The 12,321-nt window shown below is 47.4% G+C and overlaps 1 protein-coding gene across 1 annotated transcript in view; it reads right to left on the bottom strand.

Moving 5' to 3' along the window:
* ACAP3 (ArfGAP with coiled-coil, ankyrin repeat and PH domains 3) overlaps nucleotides 1-12,321 on the bottom strand; it is a 114,888-nt gene that overhangs the window by 21,091 nt on the left and 81,476 nt on the right. The window contains exons 11-19 of the mRNA XM_014941462.1: nucleotides 10,579-10,691; nucleotides 4,484-4,535; nucleotides 3,930-4,030; nucleotides 3,398-3,509; nucleotides 2,468-2,676; nucleotides 2,091-2,160; nucleotides 1,864-1,958; nucleotides 1,077-1,291; nucleotides 400-504 (exon numbers count right to left, since the gene is read on the bottom strand). Of these exons, the coding sequence (XP_014796948.1) occupies nucleotides 400-504; nucleotides 1,077-1,291; nucleotides 1,864-1,958; nucleotides 2,091-2,160; nucleotides 2,468-2,676; nucleotides 3,398-3,509; nucleotides 3,930-4,030; nucleotides 4,484-4,535; nucleotides 10,579-10,691 (1,072 nt within the window). The remainder of the gene's footprint in view (nucleotides 1-399; nucleotides 505-1,076; nucleotides 1,292-1,863; nucleotides 1,959-2,090; nucleotides 2,161-2,467; nucleotides 2,677-3,397; nucleotides 3,510-3,929; nucleotides 4,031-4,483; nucleotides 4,536-10,578; nucleotides 10,692-12,321) is intronic.

The following is a 12,321-nucleotide window of genomic DNA, read 5'->3' as shown; positions in this document are numbered from 1 at the left end:
CGCCCCACACAAAAAAAAAAAAAAAAAGAAAAAATTTTCCGCAGAAAGCCTTGCTTAAAAAAAAAAAAAAATTAAAAAAAATTAAAAAGCCAAAACTAAAACCAGAAAAAAAAAAAAAGCCAATGGAATGCATAGTCTTGGGAGTAAAAGATGTTGGGGAAAAAATCCCATCCACCAGAATGCAAACATCAGGGACTGACTGGATAGGATATTAAAATACTAAGTGTAATAAAAGAGCAATGGGTTGGAGCTGCTGCAATTAACTCTCCATTACTCTTTTGAAATATTTACCCTCTCTCCAGTGAGGCCGATGGCTTGCCTTGGGTCTGGTGCAATGCACATGCCCTAGAGCTGGGAGGTAAAGGCTGCCAGGAGCAGGGACACTTTCTTTGTACTTACTGCGTGGGCCGGAGCCAGCACCAGTGTCAAAGTAGGAGAAGAGAGAGTCCAGCTCATCGGGGCAGAAGAGGGAATCTCGGCGGAACTTCCTCTCCAGGGTAGCTGCTGTTTTACACAGAGACATTTCAAAATACATAGTTAGTAACACACAAATGAGACAGTTTTACACTTGCATTTACCTGGGCATGTCCAACACACCCCAGATGCCCAGTGCCATACCCACATACACCATCAAAACACAACAAAGAGCTGACTCTAGGTGGTGAGACACTGCAGACCAAGCCATCCCAGAGCACTCTGAACAGCCAGAGCCCTTGGAAGCACGGCCTCTCTTACAGACCAGGCAGGTAAAAAAAAAAAAAATCAAAGGATTTGAAACATATTAAAAAAGCAGGCAGCTGGAATACAAAAGAAAATGCACAAAGCAGGTTTAGAAGTTGCTTGATCACCCTAGTGTAATGATCTCCTCCTTTAGCCACAAGAACCTCCTTAAACAGATGGAAAATGTTAGGAAATGGCTCTAAGGACCTGTGTCAACATGGTTTGTGCAACAGCATTTTTTGCTTATACCTCTGGCGGGGTGCAGGTCCTAGAGAAAGGCAGGGCCTCATGTCATTGGAGCAGGCGTGTAGACACCTACAAAGAGTGGTGGGGAGTGGGGCGAGGGAGGTGCCCACCTGAGGACAACATGGCTGGTGAGGCATTGCCAGCTTCGTGGCGGTACTTCCTACGCGCCGTGGGTGCTTTCGTGGTGCTGTTGTTTCTCTGGCACTTCTTCACACACCAGCGTCGAGGTTTTCGCTCGTTCTCTGTTAGGGCCTCCCCATTCGGCATCTTCTTCAGGAATTTCTTCTCCACGTACTTCACCTTGATCCAGGCTTCCTTGTCCTGCCTAAGAAGAGAACGGCATAAAGCTGTGCACGGGGTCACTTGAATCACCTAAAGCAAACAGCCACAAGAAGATGGGGCTGCTCCGGGTCATTGTGTCAACATGGCTTTGAGTCCTAAGAAACTTTGAGGCCTATATTAAAGAAGAATTTCCAAACCTACAAATATCTCCCATTTCAAAGCAAAACTAAGGAGTGTGGGGCGTAGCTGAGAGTGGAATGAGATGTTCAGCCCTAGGCAACACCACGTGCATTAGTTACGTGCATTTGAAAGGTCTCGGAGCAGTTGAAACCCAGCAAGCCCTGGTTCCCAAGCGTGTTTCACCAGGTTGCTGGCTGGTGAAACCTTTCTGAGTGAAAACCTTTTTCTGGTGAAACCCACTGACCTTTTCTGAGAGTGAAGCTCAGGCTAACTACAGAAGGAGGGCATTGAGGTGCACCTGAGGTAGCCTGGGCCATCCGTGAAGGCCAGTCACACTCTTTATCTGCCTTCCCAGAGAGCTTTGGGTCCTGGGTTTGCTGCGCGGACGAAGAGCTTTCCACAGGACTGAGAGGACCAGCACGTGCTCAGACTCACCTGGAGCTCCCTGCTGTTGGTTTCTTAAGTCCCAACTCTTCACACTGCGCCTCATAAATCTGATTCATGGTACTGTTCCCCAGCTCGCACATCAGCTGCAATACAACAGGCAGCAAATGAAATCCTCAGGTGAGGAGGTACCTTCCCTCTCGTCCAGCTTGCCACCGAGTGACACTCCCTCCATGCCCACCATTTGGCTTTTAATGACAGAGATAGACAACACTCACTTTCAGTAACTCTGGCTCCCAGGAATCCAGTGTGAGAGATCGGACCTTGGAGCAGTGAACACCCAGGCTCCTATTTATCCAAAAGGAAGAAAACTGAGATGGTTACAGGCCTCAAAACAGAACTTCTCACACATTACAAAATGAACAAGATCAATCCAGTTCTTCTGCATTTATCTGCACAGATCTAGCTACAGCAGGGAGTTTTATGCCTACACAGATGTACCTGCTCACACAGGTACAACAGCCAGCAATTATTTTGGAATCTTTCTGTACAATTATAGTCAGTCATAATTCAAGCTCCACTGTTTTTTCCAGGAGCTTGCAATCCATCCCTGGCTGGCAGCACCGAGCACACACACACGCACACACACACACACCTGTGGATACCAGAGCACTCGATGCACAGCAGGATGCCCAGATTGATACTGGCCCAGCGAGGGTCTGGCTGACCACAGTCACAGCACTGGTCATTCCCAGGGATGCTCTGCACTCTCTGCAGGATGCTCTCCCCTTTCACGCTGCGCTCCCGGGAGTCGGTAGCAGAATCGATGCTGCTGGTTGATGGGGAAGCAGTTCGGTCCAGCCTCTGCAGGAAAAATAATTAAAAAAAAAATGGTTCTAGGATTCTGCAAAGCACTGTGGAACGAACCAGAGCTTTGCATAGCAGAGGCATTAATAGGGAGCATTATTTGAAGAAGAATAAATTAGGGCTGGTCCAGGAAAGGACCAGGTAAAGCCTAATTAGTATCTATAACTGACAGTAGACGGCGTTGCTGCCCGTCCCTGCGCTGGGGTCTGCCATCCTCTGGCAAACCCCTTGCTGTCATGGTGCCTTTCACTGAATTATTTTTTTTTAGAGTTGGAAGGGACCATAGAGATCATCTAGTCCAACTCCCCTGCTGAAGCAGGATTGCCCAGAGCTTGTCAGACCATGTTACTCAGGACTGCATCCAGACAGATCTTGAAAATCTCCAAAGAAGGGGTCTCCACACCCTCCCTGAGCAGTCTTGCTTGCACTCGTCCCAGCTAGGGAGGGAGCAAGCTCTTCCCAGGGGAACATCAATAATGGCAAGAAAGTGAAGATGCCACTGATTTAAAGCCTTGCCTTTCCCCTAGCCTGGCTTTATAAGCGGAGCTTGGGTTGGCGAGCAGATCTTGTCTTTGAGTTAGCACTGACATCAGCTCCTTGAGGGCAGAAGAGTATTTCCAAACGGGCTACCCACATACACTGGACCTGCCACAGCCCAAAAGCCCCCAGTCAGGGCTCTGAGACACAATTATGGATCTTTCACGACCCCCTTGCTCACCTCAATGTAGTAGCTGTCAGGACTCTCCCGGTATGCAGAGGCAATGCTGGCTTGAACAGCCTGAATCCAGGCCTGCCGCAGCTTCTCCGAGTCAGCCTGCAACATGCAGCTCCTGGGGAGGAAGGAAATGAGTTGGAAAGAGCAGAAGGACAGGGTGGACGTTTCGGTCAAAATTGTTCTACTTCATCCTCAGCACAGCCATTCCAATGGGGGCAGCACCTTGATTTGACAGGCAAAGGGGCAAAAATTAACCCTAGAAGCTTGCACTGCCAAAGGTGTTCCCTCTTCAAAATCTCCAGGCAGGTCTGCTACCTGTTTTGAGAAGCTGACCATTGTCAGTGTCACCACCACTATGTATATCAGGTACGTGTGGCCTAGATTTGGCTTATGCTGGTGTCTGAGGAACTTCACTGGGATTCTGGAGTAGAGGCAGTGGCATCTCCCAATCAACATTTAATAGCCCAGGGCAGCATCTGCTCAAATCTGATCTCTCCTAGTCCATGAGGATGGTCCAGGGAGATACCAAACTTACTTGGTAGGTGAGACGACCTCAAAGCAAAACCTCCTCTCTATGTCTTCACATGGCTTGACGGTACAGAGCCTCAGGTCTTCCACCACTACCGTGAGGACATCCTGAAAGGGTGAGAACAGGTGGATTTGTTGGCTCCCTGAACCTGGGTCATAATTAGATCTCTCAGAAAACTCCTTCCCAAACCCTGCTGGTTAGCACGTGCTGAGTCCAGAAAGAGCAGAGCCAGCCCACCACTGATAACTCCAGGGCAATAAGGCAGAATCAAAGCGTGGGACAACAAGCACATGAAGTGTCAGGCTCACTGGGGACTTCACCAACTTCCTCTGCTGAACGGGAATAATCTAGATCACCACAAACACCATCTGCTGCCACTTAGTTCTCAGTTTGGTCTAACTTTGGAGCACAGTTAACGCCTGAATGGGCTTGTTGTCCCTTTGACTCTCCATCCCACTCCTTCCACCCCACTCCCCCACCACAGTGCAGAAGTCCCCAGCAAAGCAGAAACGAGACAAGTTGGCTCATCTGCCGGTATCAAACGGGATGGCCTCACTGACCTTTAGCTTTTTCTGGTACACCAGCTGACTGTTCTGTATGGAGAACCACCTCCTGAAGGAAGACAGACAGAAAGACATCAGAACAAGTGAACAGCAGAGCTACAGAGGCCAAATAATGTCCTAAAACTCCTGTTGCCTATGGCTAGAGTATGGACAGATGTGTGTGAAGGGAGTCTATCTTCTTAGGAGGCCACAAATCACCATCTAGCAGCTTTCCATTAAAATACAAGTGATGGAAGGTCCATGTGATGTTGGTAACAGAGGTAATTCCCTAGTGTCTTAATTTTCAGTGCTAAATCCAAACCTCCAAGTCACTTCTTCATTCCAAGATACAGCCTAAGATTTAGCAACCTGATCATCTTCATGGAGGACAACAAAGCCATGACCATCACTAAGCTTCAGGAAGAAGGTACTGGACTACCTGAGCACGAAGAATCAAAGAGGCTTGCAGCAAAATGTTATTTAGAGCATATATTACATACTCTGTCTGCCAAAGAACTAGGTTCCCTGGGAAAATGAGATGAGATGGGATTATCTCTCTTTTGTCATGTTATTTAGAGCATATATTACATACTCTGTTTGCCAAAGAACTAGGTTCGCTGGGAAAATGAGGGGTTTTTTTTGTCGTTGCTGAAATATTATATGGAGATAAAAGACAACAAAAGGACTTGACATGTCTGTGGAGAAATGGGAAAATACAGGTAAGTGGAGGCCACACCATCTATGTGGGAGCCCATTTGACGAGCTGATGTGGTTCTGTGTCTCTCTAAGCTGCTGTGACAGGAGCTCAAGGAGCTCTGCTGTGAGATGAAGCCAAGCAGAGAGTTTGTCTCTCAAGTTCTGGTCTCTGCTCCATCTCCCTACGTGTTCCTCTCCCCCAAGAGTGTGCATTTCTGCTCTTGATGTGGTATCTGCACTGTGGGGTTTGCTGTTCCCTCCTGCTCGTGTGAGGGGGAGGCACTAAGAGCGAGCAGCAGAGTGACAGTGAGAAGGTGAGGAGTAGGCTCCAGGAGCTGGGAATAGCTGAGACACAGGCAGAGGTGGCCAAGAGTGGGTGGGATCGAGGAGATAGAGATGGCTGCGGGGAGGACACAGACTGTGTGTGACTGAGATGGAGGAGGATACAGGGAGGATAGTTGGGATCTGGGGGAGAGGGAAAACTTGGAGCCTTGACAGTAATATTACTTCAGACACCAGGAAAACCAGAAAATCCTAGAGGGTTTCCTCCAGGATAAGTGTCCTTTGGAGCAACCCTTTAAGGGGAGAAGGAAGTCACCTGGAACTGTTCATCTCTACCACAGGTTTGACATTAGCATCACACATTTTGGAACAACCTTCTGCTCTGCCAAGACACGTGGGTGTCAGTGACAGCATCCGTGCAACAGACTATGGACTGAGGCGATGCTTTGTGGAAACAGTGAGCAGAAAAGCCTGAAAGGGTGATAAAAATTCAGCTAAGACACCTTCCCAGGGCCCCAGCACAGAAATCAAGCACCAGGATGTACTGTGTTGTGGTTTCTGGTTCCTCCAAATGCAAATTTAGTACTCAACTCTCACGGGACCACAGAGCCTGAGGGGTAACAGAATTATACTAAATTAGCCTAGAATCTCATTAGTACTAGGGAAAGCTTCAGAGATAAGGAATCAGTTATCTAACCAATTCAGAGATCTCTAATAATTTCAAGTCTTTTTTCCATGCAAATCCAGGCAGTTTCTGTGCATACCACAAACTGTTCACTGAACCATTTAGCATTTATTTATCTTAAAGTCTACCAGCAGCACATTTCAGCCTTGCTGTGATGTACACTTCGAATGCACCCCACAGCCAAGGAAAAGAAGATCTCTTAATATTGTATCATTTCCCTGCTATGTGAGAGGAGGAAATGTAGGTCAAAAAGGTATTGATCTCATGCATTAGAAACTCGCTGGAAGGGTTTGAATCCTTTTGCACAACCCTGTATGAAACCCATTGACTGTCTCAAGGGAAACGAAACACTCAAATATTGAGCGAGGCTGGAACACGAAACCTTTGCTTCCGCTTTCCCCAAGGTCTCTGGCAGCTGTGGAGCCTCCTGACTAGTGCAGGAGGTGTATCAGCCTGGCATTCCCAGTGACCTATCACATTAAATACTTATAAATTATTAAGAGCAGGGTCAGTGCACAGAAAGCCATTTCCCAGCTCCTGGCAGCACAGCAGATATTTTCACCGTCACGTATCTCCCTGTCCTACATTAGACAGGTTTGATCCTTATGGCATCTCCTGCTGTGTTAGTTATTTCTCTTAATCGTTATGAATTTCCTAGCTGTCCCAGGGCAAGACCCAAGCTCCATTGTTCCCTGTCTTCCCTGCATGGAACCTGGTCATTCTTCCATTGTGGAAGGCCCTCTTTTTTTTTTTCCCTGGCATTTACTAAGATGCAGTAAAACAGGAGCTGTCTCATTCTGTGATACAGCCTCAGAGGAATATACAGCTTCACAGAAAGAAGCATATTTGGTTTTCAACAGGAAAACAATAATCACTTATGTCAACTACACAGCATCTACCTCTTTTACTGATTAACGTACATGTCTCCAACACACCAATATCAAAGAACTGCAAAGCAATTGGTTTTGCAAGCTCAGCACGAGTTATAACGTGCTGGTAGGAAATTTATGTGGTCTTAAAACACCATTGCAAGCAAGCAGATGCTTACTCACTCCTCTCTTGCTCTGAGCTGACTTGGCACCACAGATGTGCTGGTAGGAAATTTATGTGGTCTTAAAACACCATTGCAAGCAAGCAGATGCTTACTCACTCCTCTCTTGCTCTGAGCTGACTTGGCACCACAGAGCCAGGTTAGTGTCTTGATAAGGCTACATTAGTCCCTCGTGAGGACTTGCTCTGATGCAGAGTTATGCTAACATGCCTTCAGGTTCTGATCTTACTTACAGCTGCCAGGTTCTGAGCAGAGTCACAGAATCACTTCAGTTGAAAGGGACCTCTTAACACCATTGCAAGCAAGCAGATGCTTACTCCTCTTTTGCTCTGACTGACTTGGCACCACAACCTACAGCAGGTTGCCCAGGACTGTGCCCAGGTGGGTTTTGAATATCTCCACAGCTGGAGACTTCACAACCTGTCTGGGCAACCCGCTCCACTGCCTGACCATCCTCACAGTAAAAAAAGCAGTTTTCTTGTGTTCAGATGAAATTTCATGTTCTTAGTACGTGCCCATTTCCTCTCATTCTGGCACCCAGTCCAACCCTCCTGCTCAAGCAGGGCCAGCTACAGCAGGTTGCCTAGGACTGTGCCCAGGTGGGTTTTGAATATCTCCACAGCTGGAGACTTCACAACCTGTCTGGGCAACCCGCTCCACTGCCTGACCATCCTCACAGTAAAAAAAAAGCCGTTTTCTTGTGTTCAGATGAAATTTCACGTTCTTAGTACGTGCCCATTGCCTCTCATTCTGGCACCAGGCACTGCTGAGAAGTCTGGCTCCCTCTTCTTCATTCCCTCCCATCAGGGATTTGTACACATTGATAAGATTCCCCCCAAACCTTCTCTTCTCCAGGTTGAGCTGTTCCAGCTCTCTCACCCTTTCCTAATAAAAGAGATGTTCCAGCCCCTTAATCATCTTCATGGCCCTTCACTGGACCCCCCTCCAAGTAAGTCCATATCTTTCTTGTGGTGGGAAGACCAGAACTGGACACAGTGCTCCAGATGTGGCCTCACCAGTGCTGAGTAGAGAGTAGCCTCCCTCAACCGGTATGCAAAATGCTCCCAAAAGAAAAATCTCTGTATGCAGAAACTATCAAATCAACCTCAATTTAACTATTTAGCCTTTAACTACTTAGCTCAAAATCCTTCCAGCGATAGTAACAGTTGCTATGATCTTGCTAAAAGTGAAGCGTATTCCTGTGCAGGCAGTATTAGCTGTGTTCAGAGCCTTAGCCCAAATATGAAATGGAATATGAGCTACTACTCACCGATTCCATGTTTTGAAAGCATTGCTAGCTCTCTTGAAGAGGTAGCCTTCCATCACCACTCCATTCGGGGCATCAACATTAAACTCCACCTTCGAGTCATCGTAGGAGAAGTCCTGCAAACAGAAAGAGACTGAGACTCTCATGGCTGTGCTCCCAGGACCAAGATGGAGCCTCATCAAAGCATCAAGAAGAGAAAAACACCTATGTCATGATCCTCAGGCAGAGCTGGCTGTCACAGCACATCCCTGTGCCTTAGTGGGCTGCAGCCACAAAGAGCAGTCATGAGTTATCCTCATTCCAGTACAATCATCTGTCCCTATTGTTGGGAGAAATGTTCCACACGTGCTGTGCTTCCCTCCTCTGGTACCCGATGAGAAAGGCAGGGATTGTTGGGAGAAATGTTCCACACGTGCTGTGCTTCCCTCCTCTGGTACCCGATGAGGAGAAAGGCAGGTAGCTTATTGTGAGGGTTAAAAATTCCCAATATTTAGGGCAATTTACAGTGGAAAATAAAGCAACAGAGATGCCTTTCACTGGCCAAGTGAGTTAGCAATGCTGCTTGCTGCCACCTCTCCGTTCTGCAAAGGGCCAGGAACAGAACAAACCCCAGCCTTTTCACACAAGGAAGGGAGGCATGATGATTTGTACAGGGAAAGACTTATCAATTCCACTTTCATTAGCCGTCATCATACGCCATCTCCAATCTGTGCTCGCTCAATTCTCTCCGCTATGCCACCAGTCAGAGCTGATTTGTCAGGCTTGGCACTGATTCACCAGATAGATCTCATGGATTCTGACAGCTGGCGAGCAAGACACAGCACAGAGGGAGCAGCAGCTGCTCTCACAGAGCACGAGATCCTTCTTGCTGGGCACTGCTCTGCCCCTTTCCCAAGAGAAACTAGGTCACGAAGCCGAAATGACTCTCCCCTCTAACCTGGGGAGCCAAGGCACATTGTCTCTCTGCCCACCCATTCCACTCTAATGATGAATTCTACCCACACCTCCCTCTCTCTCTCTCCAGCACAAATATTTCCCCCATCTACCTCTTTTACTGATTAACGTACATGTCTCCAACACACCAATATCAAAGAACTGCAAAGCAATTGGTTTTGCAAGCTCAGCACGAGTTATAACGTGCTGGTAGGAAATTTATGTGGTCTTAAAACACCATTGCAAGCAAGCAGATGCTTACTCCTCTTTTGCTCTGACTGACTTGGCACCACAAAGCCAGGTTAGTGTCTTGATAAGGCTACATTAGTCCCTCGTGAGGACTTGCTCTGATGCAGAGTTATGCTAACATGCCTTCAGGTTCTGATCTTACTTACAGCTGCCAGGTTCTGAGCAGAGTCACAGAATCACTTCAGTTGAAAGGGACCTCTTCACCTCTTCAGATCATCCAGTCCAACCCTCCTGCTCAAGCAGGGCCAGCTACAGCAGGTTGCCTAGGACTGTGCCCAGGTGGGTTTTGAATATCTCCACAGCTGGAGACTTCACAACCTGTCTGGGCAACCCGCTCCACTGCCTGACCATCCTCACAGTAAAAAAAAAGCCGTTTTCTTGTGTTCAGATGAAATTTCACGTTCTTAGTACGTGCCCATTGCCTCTCATTCTGGCACCAGGCACTGCTGAGAAGTCTGGCTCCCTCTTCTTCATTCCCTCCCATCAGGGATTTGTACACATTGATAAGATTCCCCCCAAACCTTCTCTTCTCCAGGTTGAGCTGTTCCAGCTCTCTCACCCTTGCCTAATAAAAGAGATGTTCCAGCCCCTTAATCATCTTCATGGCCCTTCACTGGACCCCCCTCCAAGTAAGTCCATATCTTTCTTGTGGTGGGAAGACCAGAACTGGACACAGTGCTCCAGATGTGGCCTCACCAGTGCTGAGTAGAGAGTAGCCTCCCTCAACCGGTATGCAAAATGCTCCCAAAAGAAAAATCTCTGTATGCAGAAACTATCAAATCAACCTCAATTTAACTATTTAGCCTTTAACTACTTAGCTCAAAATCCTTCCAGCGATAGTAACAGTTGCTATGATCTTGCTAAAAGTGAAGCGTATTCCTGTGCAGGCAGTATTAGCTGTGTTCAGAGCCTTAGCCCAAATATGAAATGGAATATGAGCTACTACTCACCGATTCCATGTTTTGAAAGCATTGCTAGCTCTCTTGAAGAGGTAGCCTTCCATCACCACTCCATTCGGGGCATCAACATTAAACTCCACCTTCGAGTCATCGTAGGAGAAGTCCTGCAAACAGAAAGAGACTGAGACTCTCATGACTGCGCTCCCAGGACCAAGATGAAGCCTCATCAAAGCATCAAGAAGAGAAAAACACCTATGTCATGATCCTCAGGCAGAGCTGTCTGCCACAGCACATCCCTGTGCCTTAGTGGGCTGCAGCCACAAAGAGCAGTCATGAGTTATCCTCATTCCAGTACAATCATCTGTCCCTATTGTTGGGAGAAATGTTCCACACGTGCTGTGCTTCCCTCCTCTGGTACCCGATGAGGAGAAAGGCAGGTAGCTTATTGTGAGGGTTAAAAATTCCCAATATTTAGGGCAATCTACAGTAGGAAATAAAGCCATCGAGATGCTTTTCACTGGCCAAGTGAGTTAGCAATGCTGCTTGCTGCCACCTCTCCGTTCTGCAAAGGGCCAGGAACAGAACAAACCCCAGCCTTTTCACACAAGGAAGGGAGGCATGATGATTTGTACAGGGAAAGACTTATCAATTCCACTTTCATTAGCCGTCATCATACGCCATCTCCAATCTGTGCTCGCTCAATTCTCTCCGCTATGCCACCAGTCAGAGCTGATTTGTCAGGCTTGGCACTGATTCACCAGATAGATCTCATGGATTCTGACAGCTGGCGAGCAAGACACAGCACAGGGGGAGCAGCAGCTGCTCTCACAGAGCACAAGATCCTTCTTGCTGGGCAATGCTCTACCCCTTTCCCAAGAGAAACTAGGTCACGAAGCCGAAATGACTCTCCCCTCTAACCTGGGGAGTTAAGGCACATTGTCTCTCTGCCCACCCATTCCACTCTAATGATGAATTCTACCCACACCTCCCTCTCTCTCTCTCCAGCACAAATATTTCCCCCTCTACTACTTGGTTCAAAGACACAACAGTGCAGTGAAAACAGCCCCCATTAAGTTAAGTGCCTTTCCCAGCTCAGCATCTGAAGACCCTTGTGATGCTGCGTTGCCAGGCAACGCGCACTTCACTCTCATTAAGATGAGTTATTTTCATGTTCAGAGATGCGAGCTTGCCTGGGAGGTGTCATAATAAGAATAATACTGATACAGAAGGAGGAGATTTAATGGGACAGGACTGAGTCATTCCTTGGAAAGACAGCGTGATGCCCAATTAGACGCTAGAAACTGCTGCAAGGCACCCAATTAAGAGAGGTCTGCTCAGCCCCAAATTTTGCCCTAAGAGGGTGAATCCCACAGGGGGTTCCTCTTCTGCAGATGTCTTTCGTGCACATACAGCAAACAAAGGCTTGAGGGAATTTTCCTCTAACTCACAGATATTCAAATGTGGGATTTTTGTACAGCTGCTCCAAAGTGACAACTCTATAACTGTTTTATAATAAATAATACAAATGGCCAAAAATAAGGGCTTCGTTGAAAAGCACACAGCAAGCAGAGGGCAAAACCCTTGCAAGCACATCTTTAAAATGACCATTTAGCCTTGCCTCACTTCCTGAAAGAGGTAAAAATAAGGGGGAGGGTCTAATTAGAATCACCTGACTTCTTCAGCTGCCCTTGTATAACCAAGCAGTGTGGTGGTAAGAAGGATGTATGGCTGATGAGTGCAGGAGGAACAGATGGGCCACGTGCGTCACTACAGTAAATCCACTAAAAATCAGTG

Source organism: Calidris pugnax, unplaced genomic scaffold (assembly GCF_001431845.1).
Source record: "Calidris pugnax isolate Ruff unplaced genomic scaffold, ASM143184v1 scaffold82, whole genome shotgun sequence".
Classification (NCBI taxonomy): Eukaryota; Metazoa; Chordata; class Aves; order Charadriiformes; family Scolopacidae; genus Calidris; species Calidris pugnax.
The sequence above is the reverse complement of the archived record's forward strand: the minus strand, read 5'-3'. Positions and strand labels throughout refer to the sequence as shown.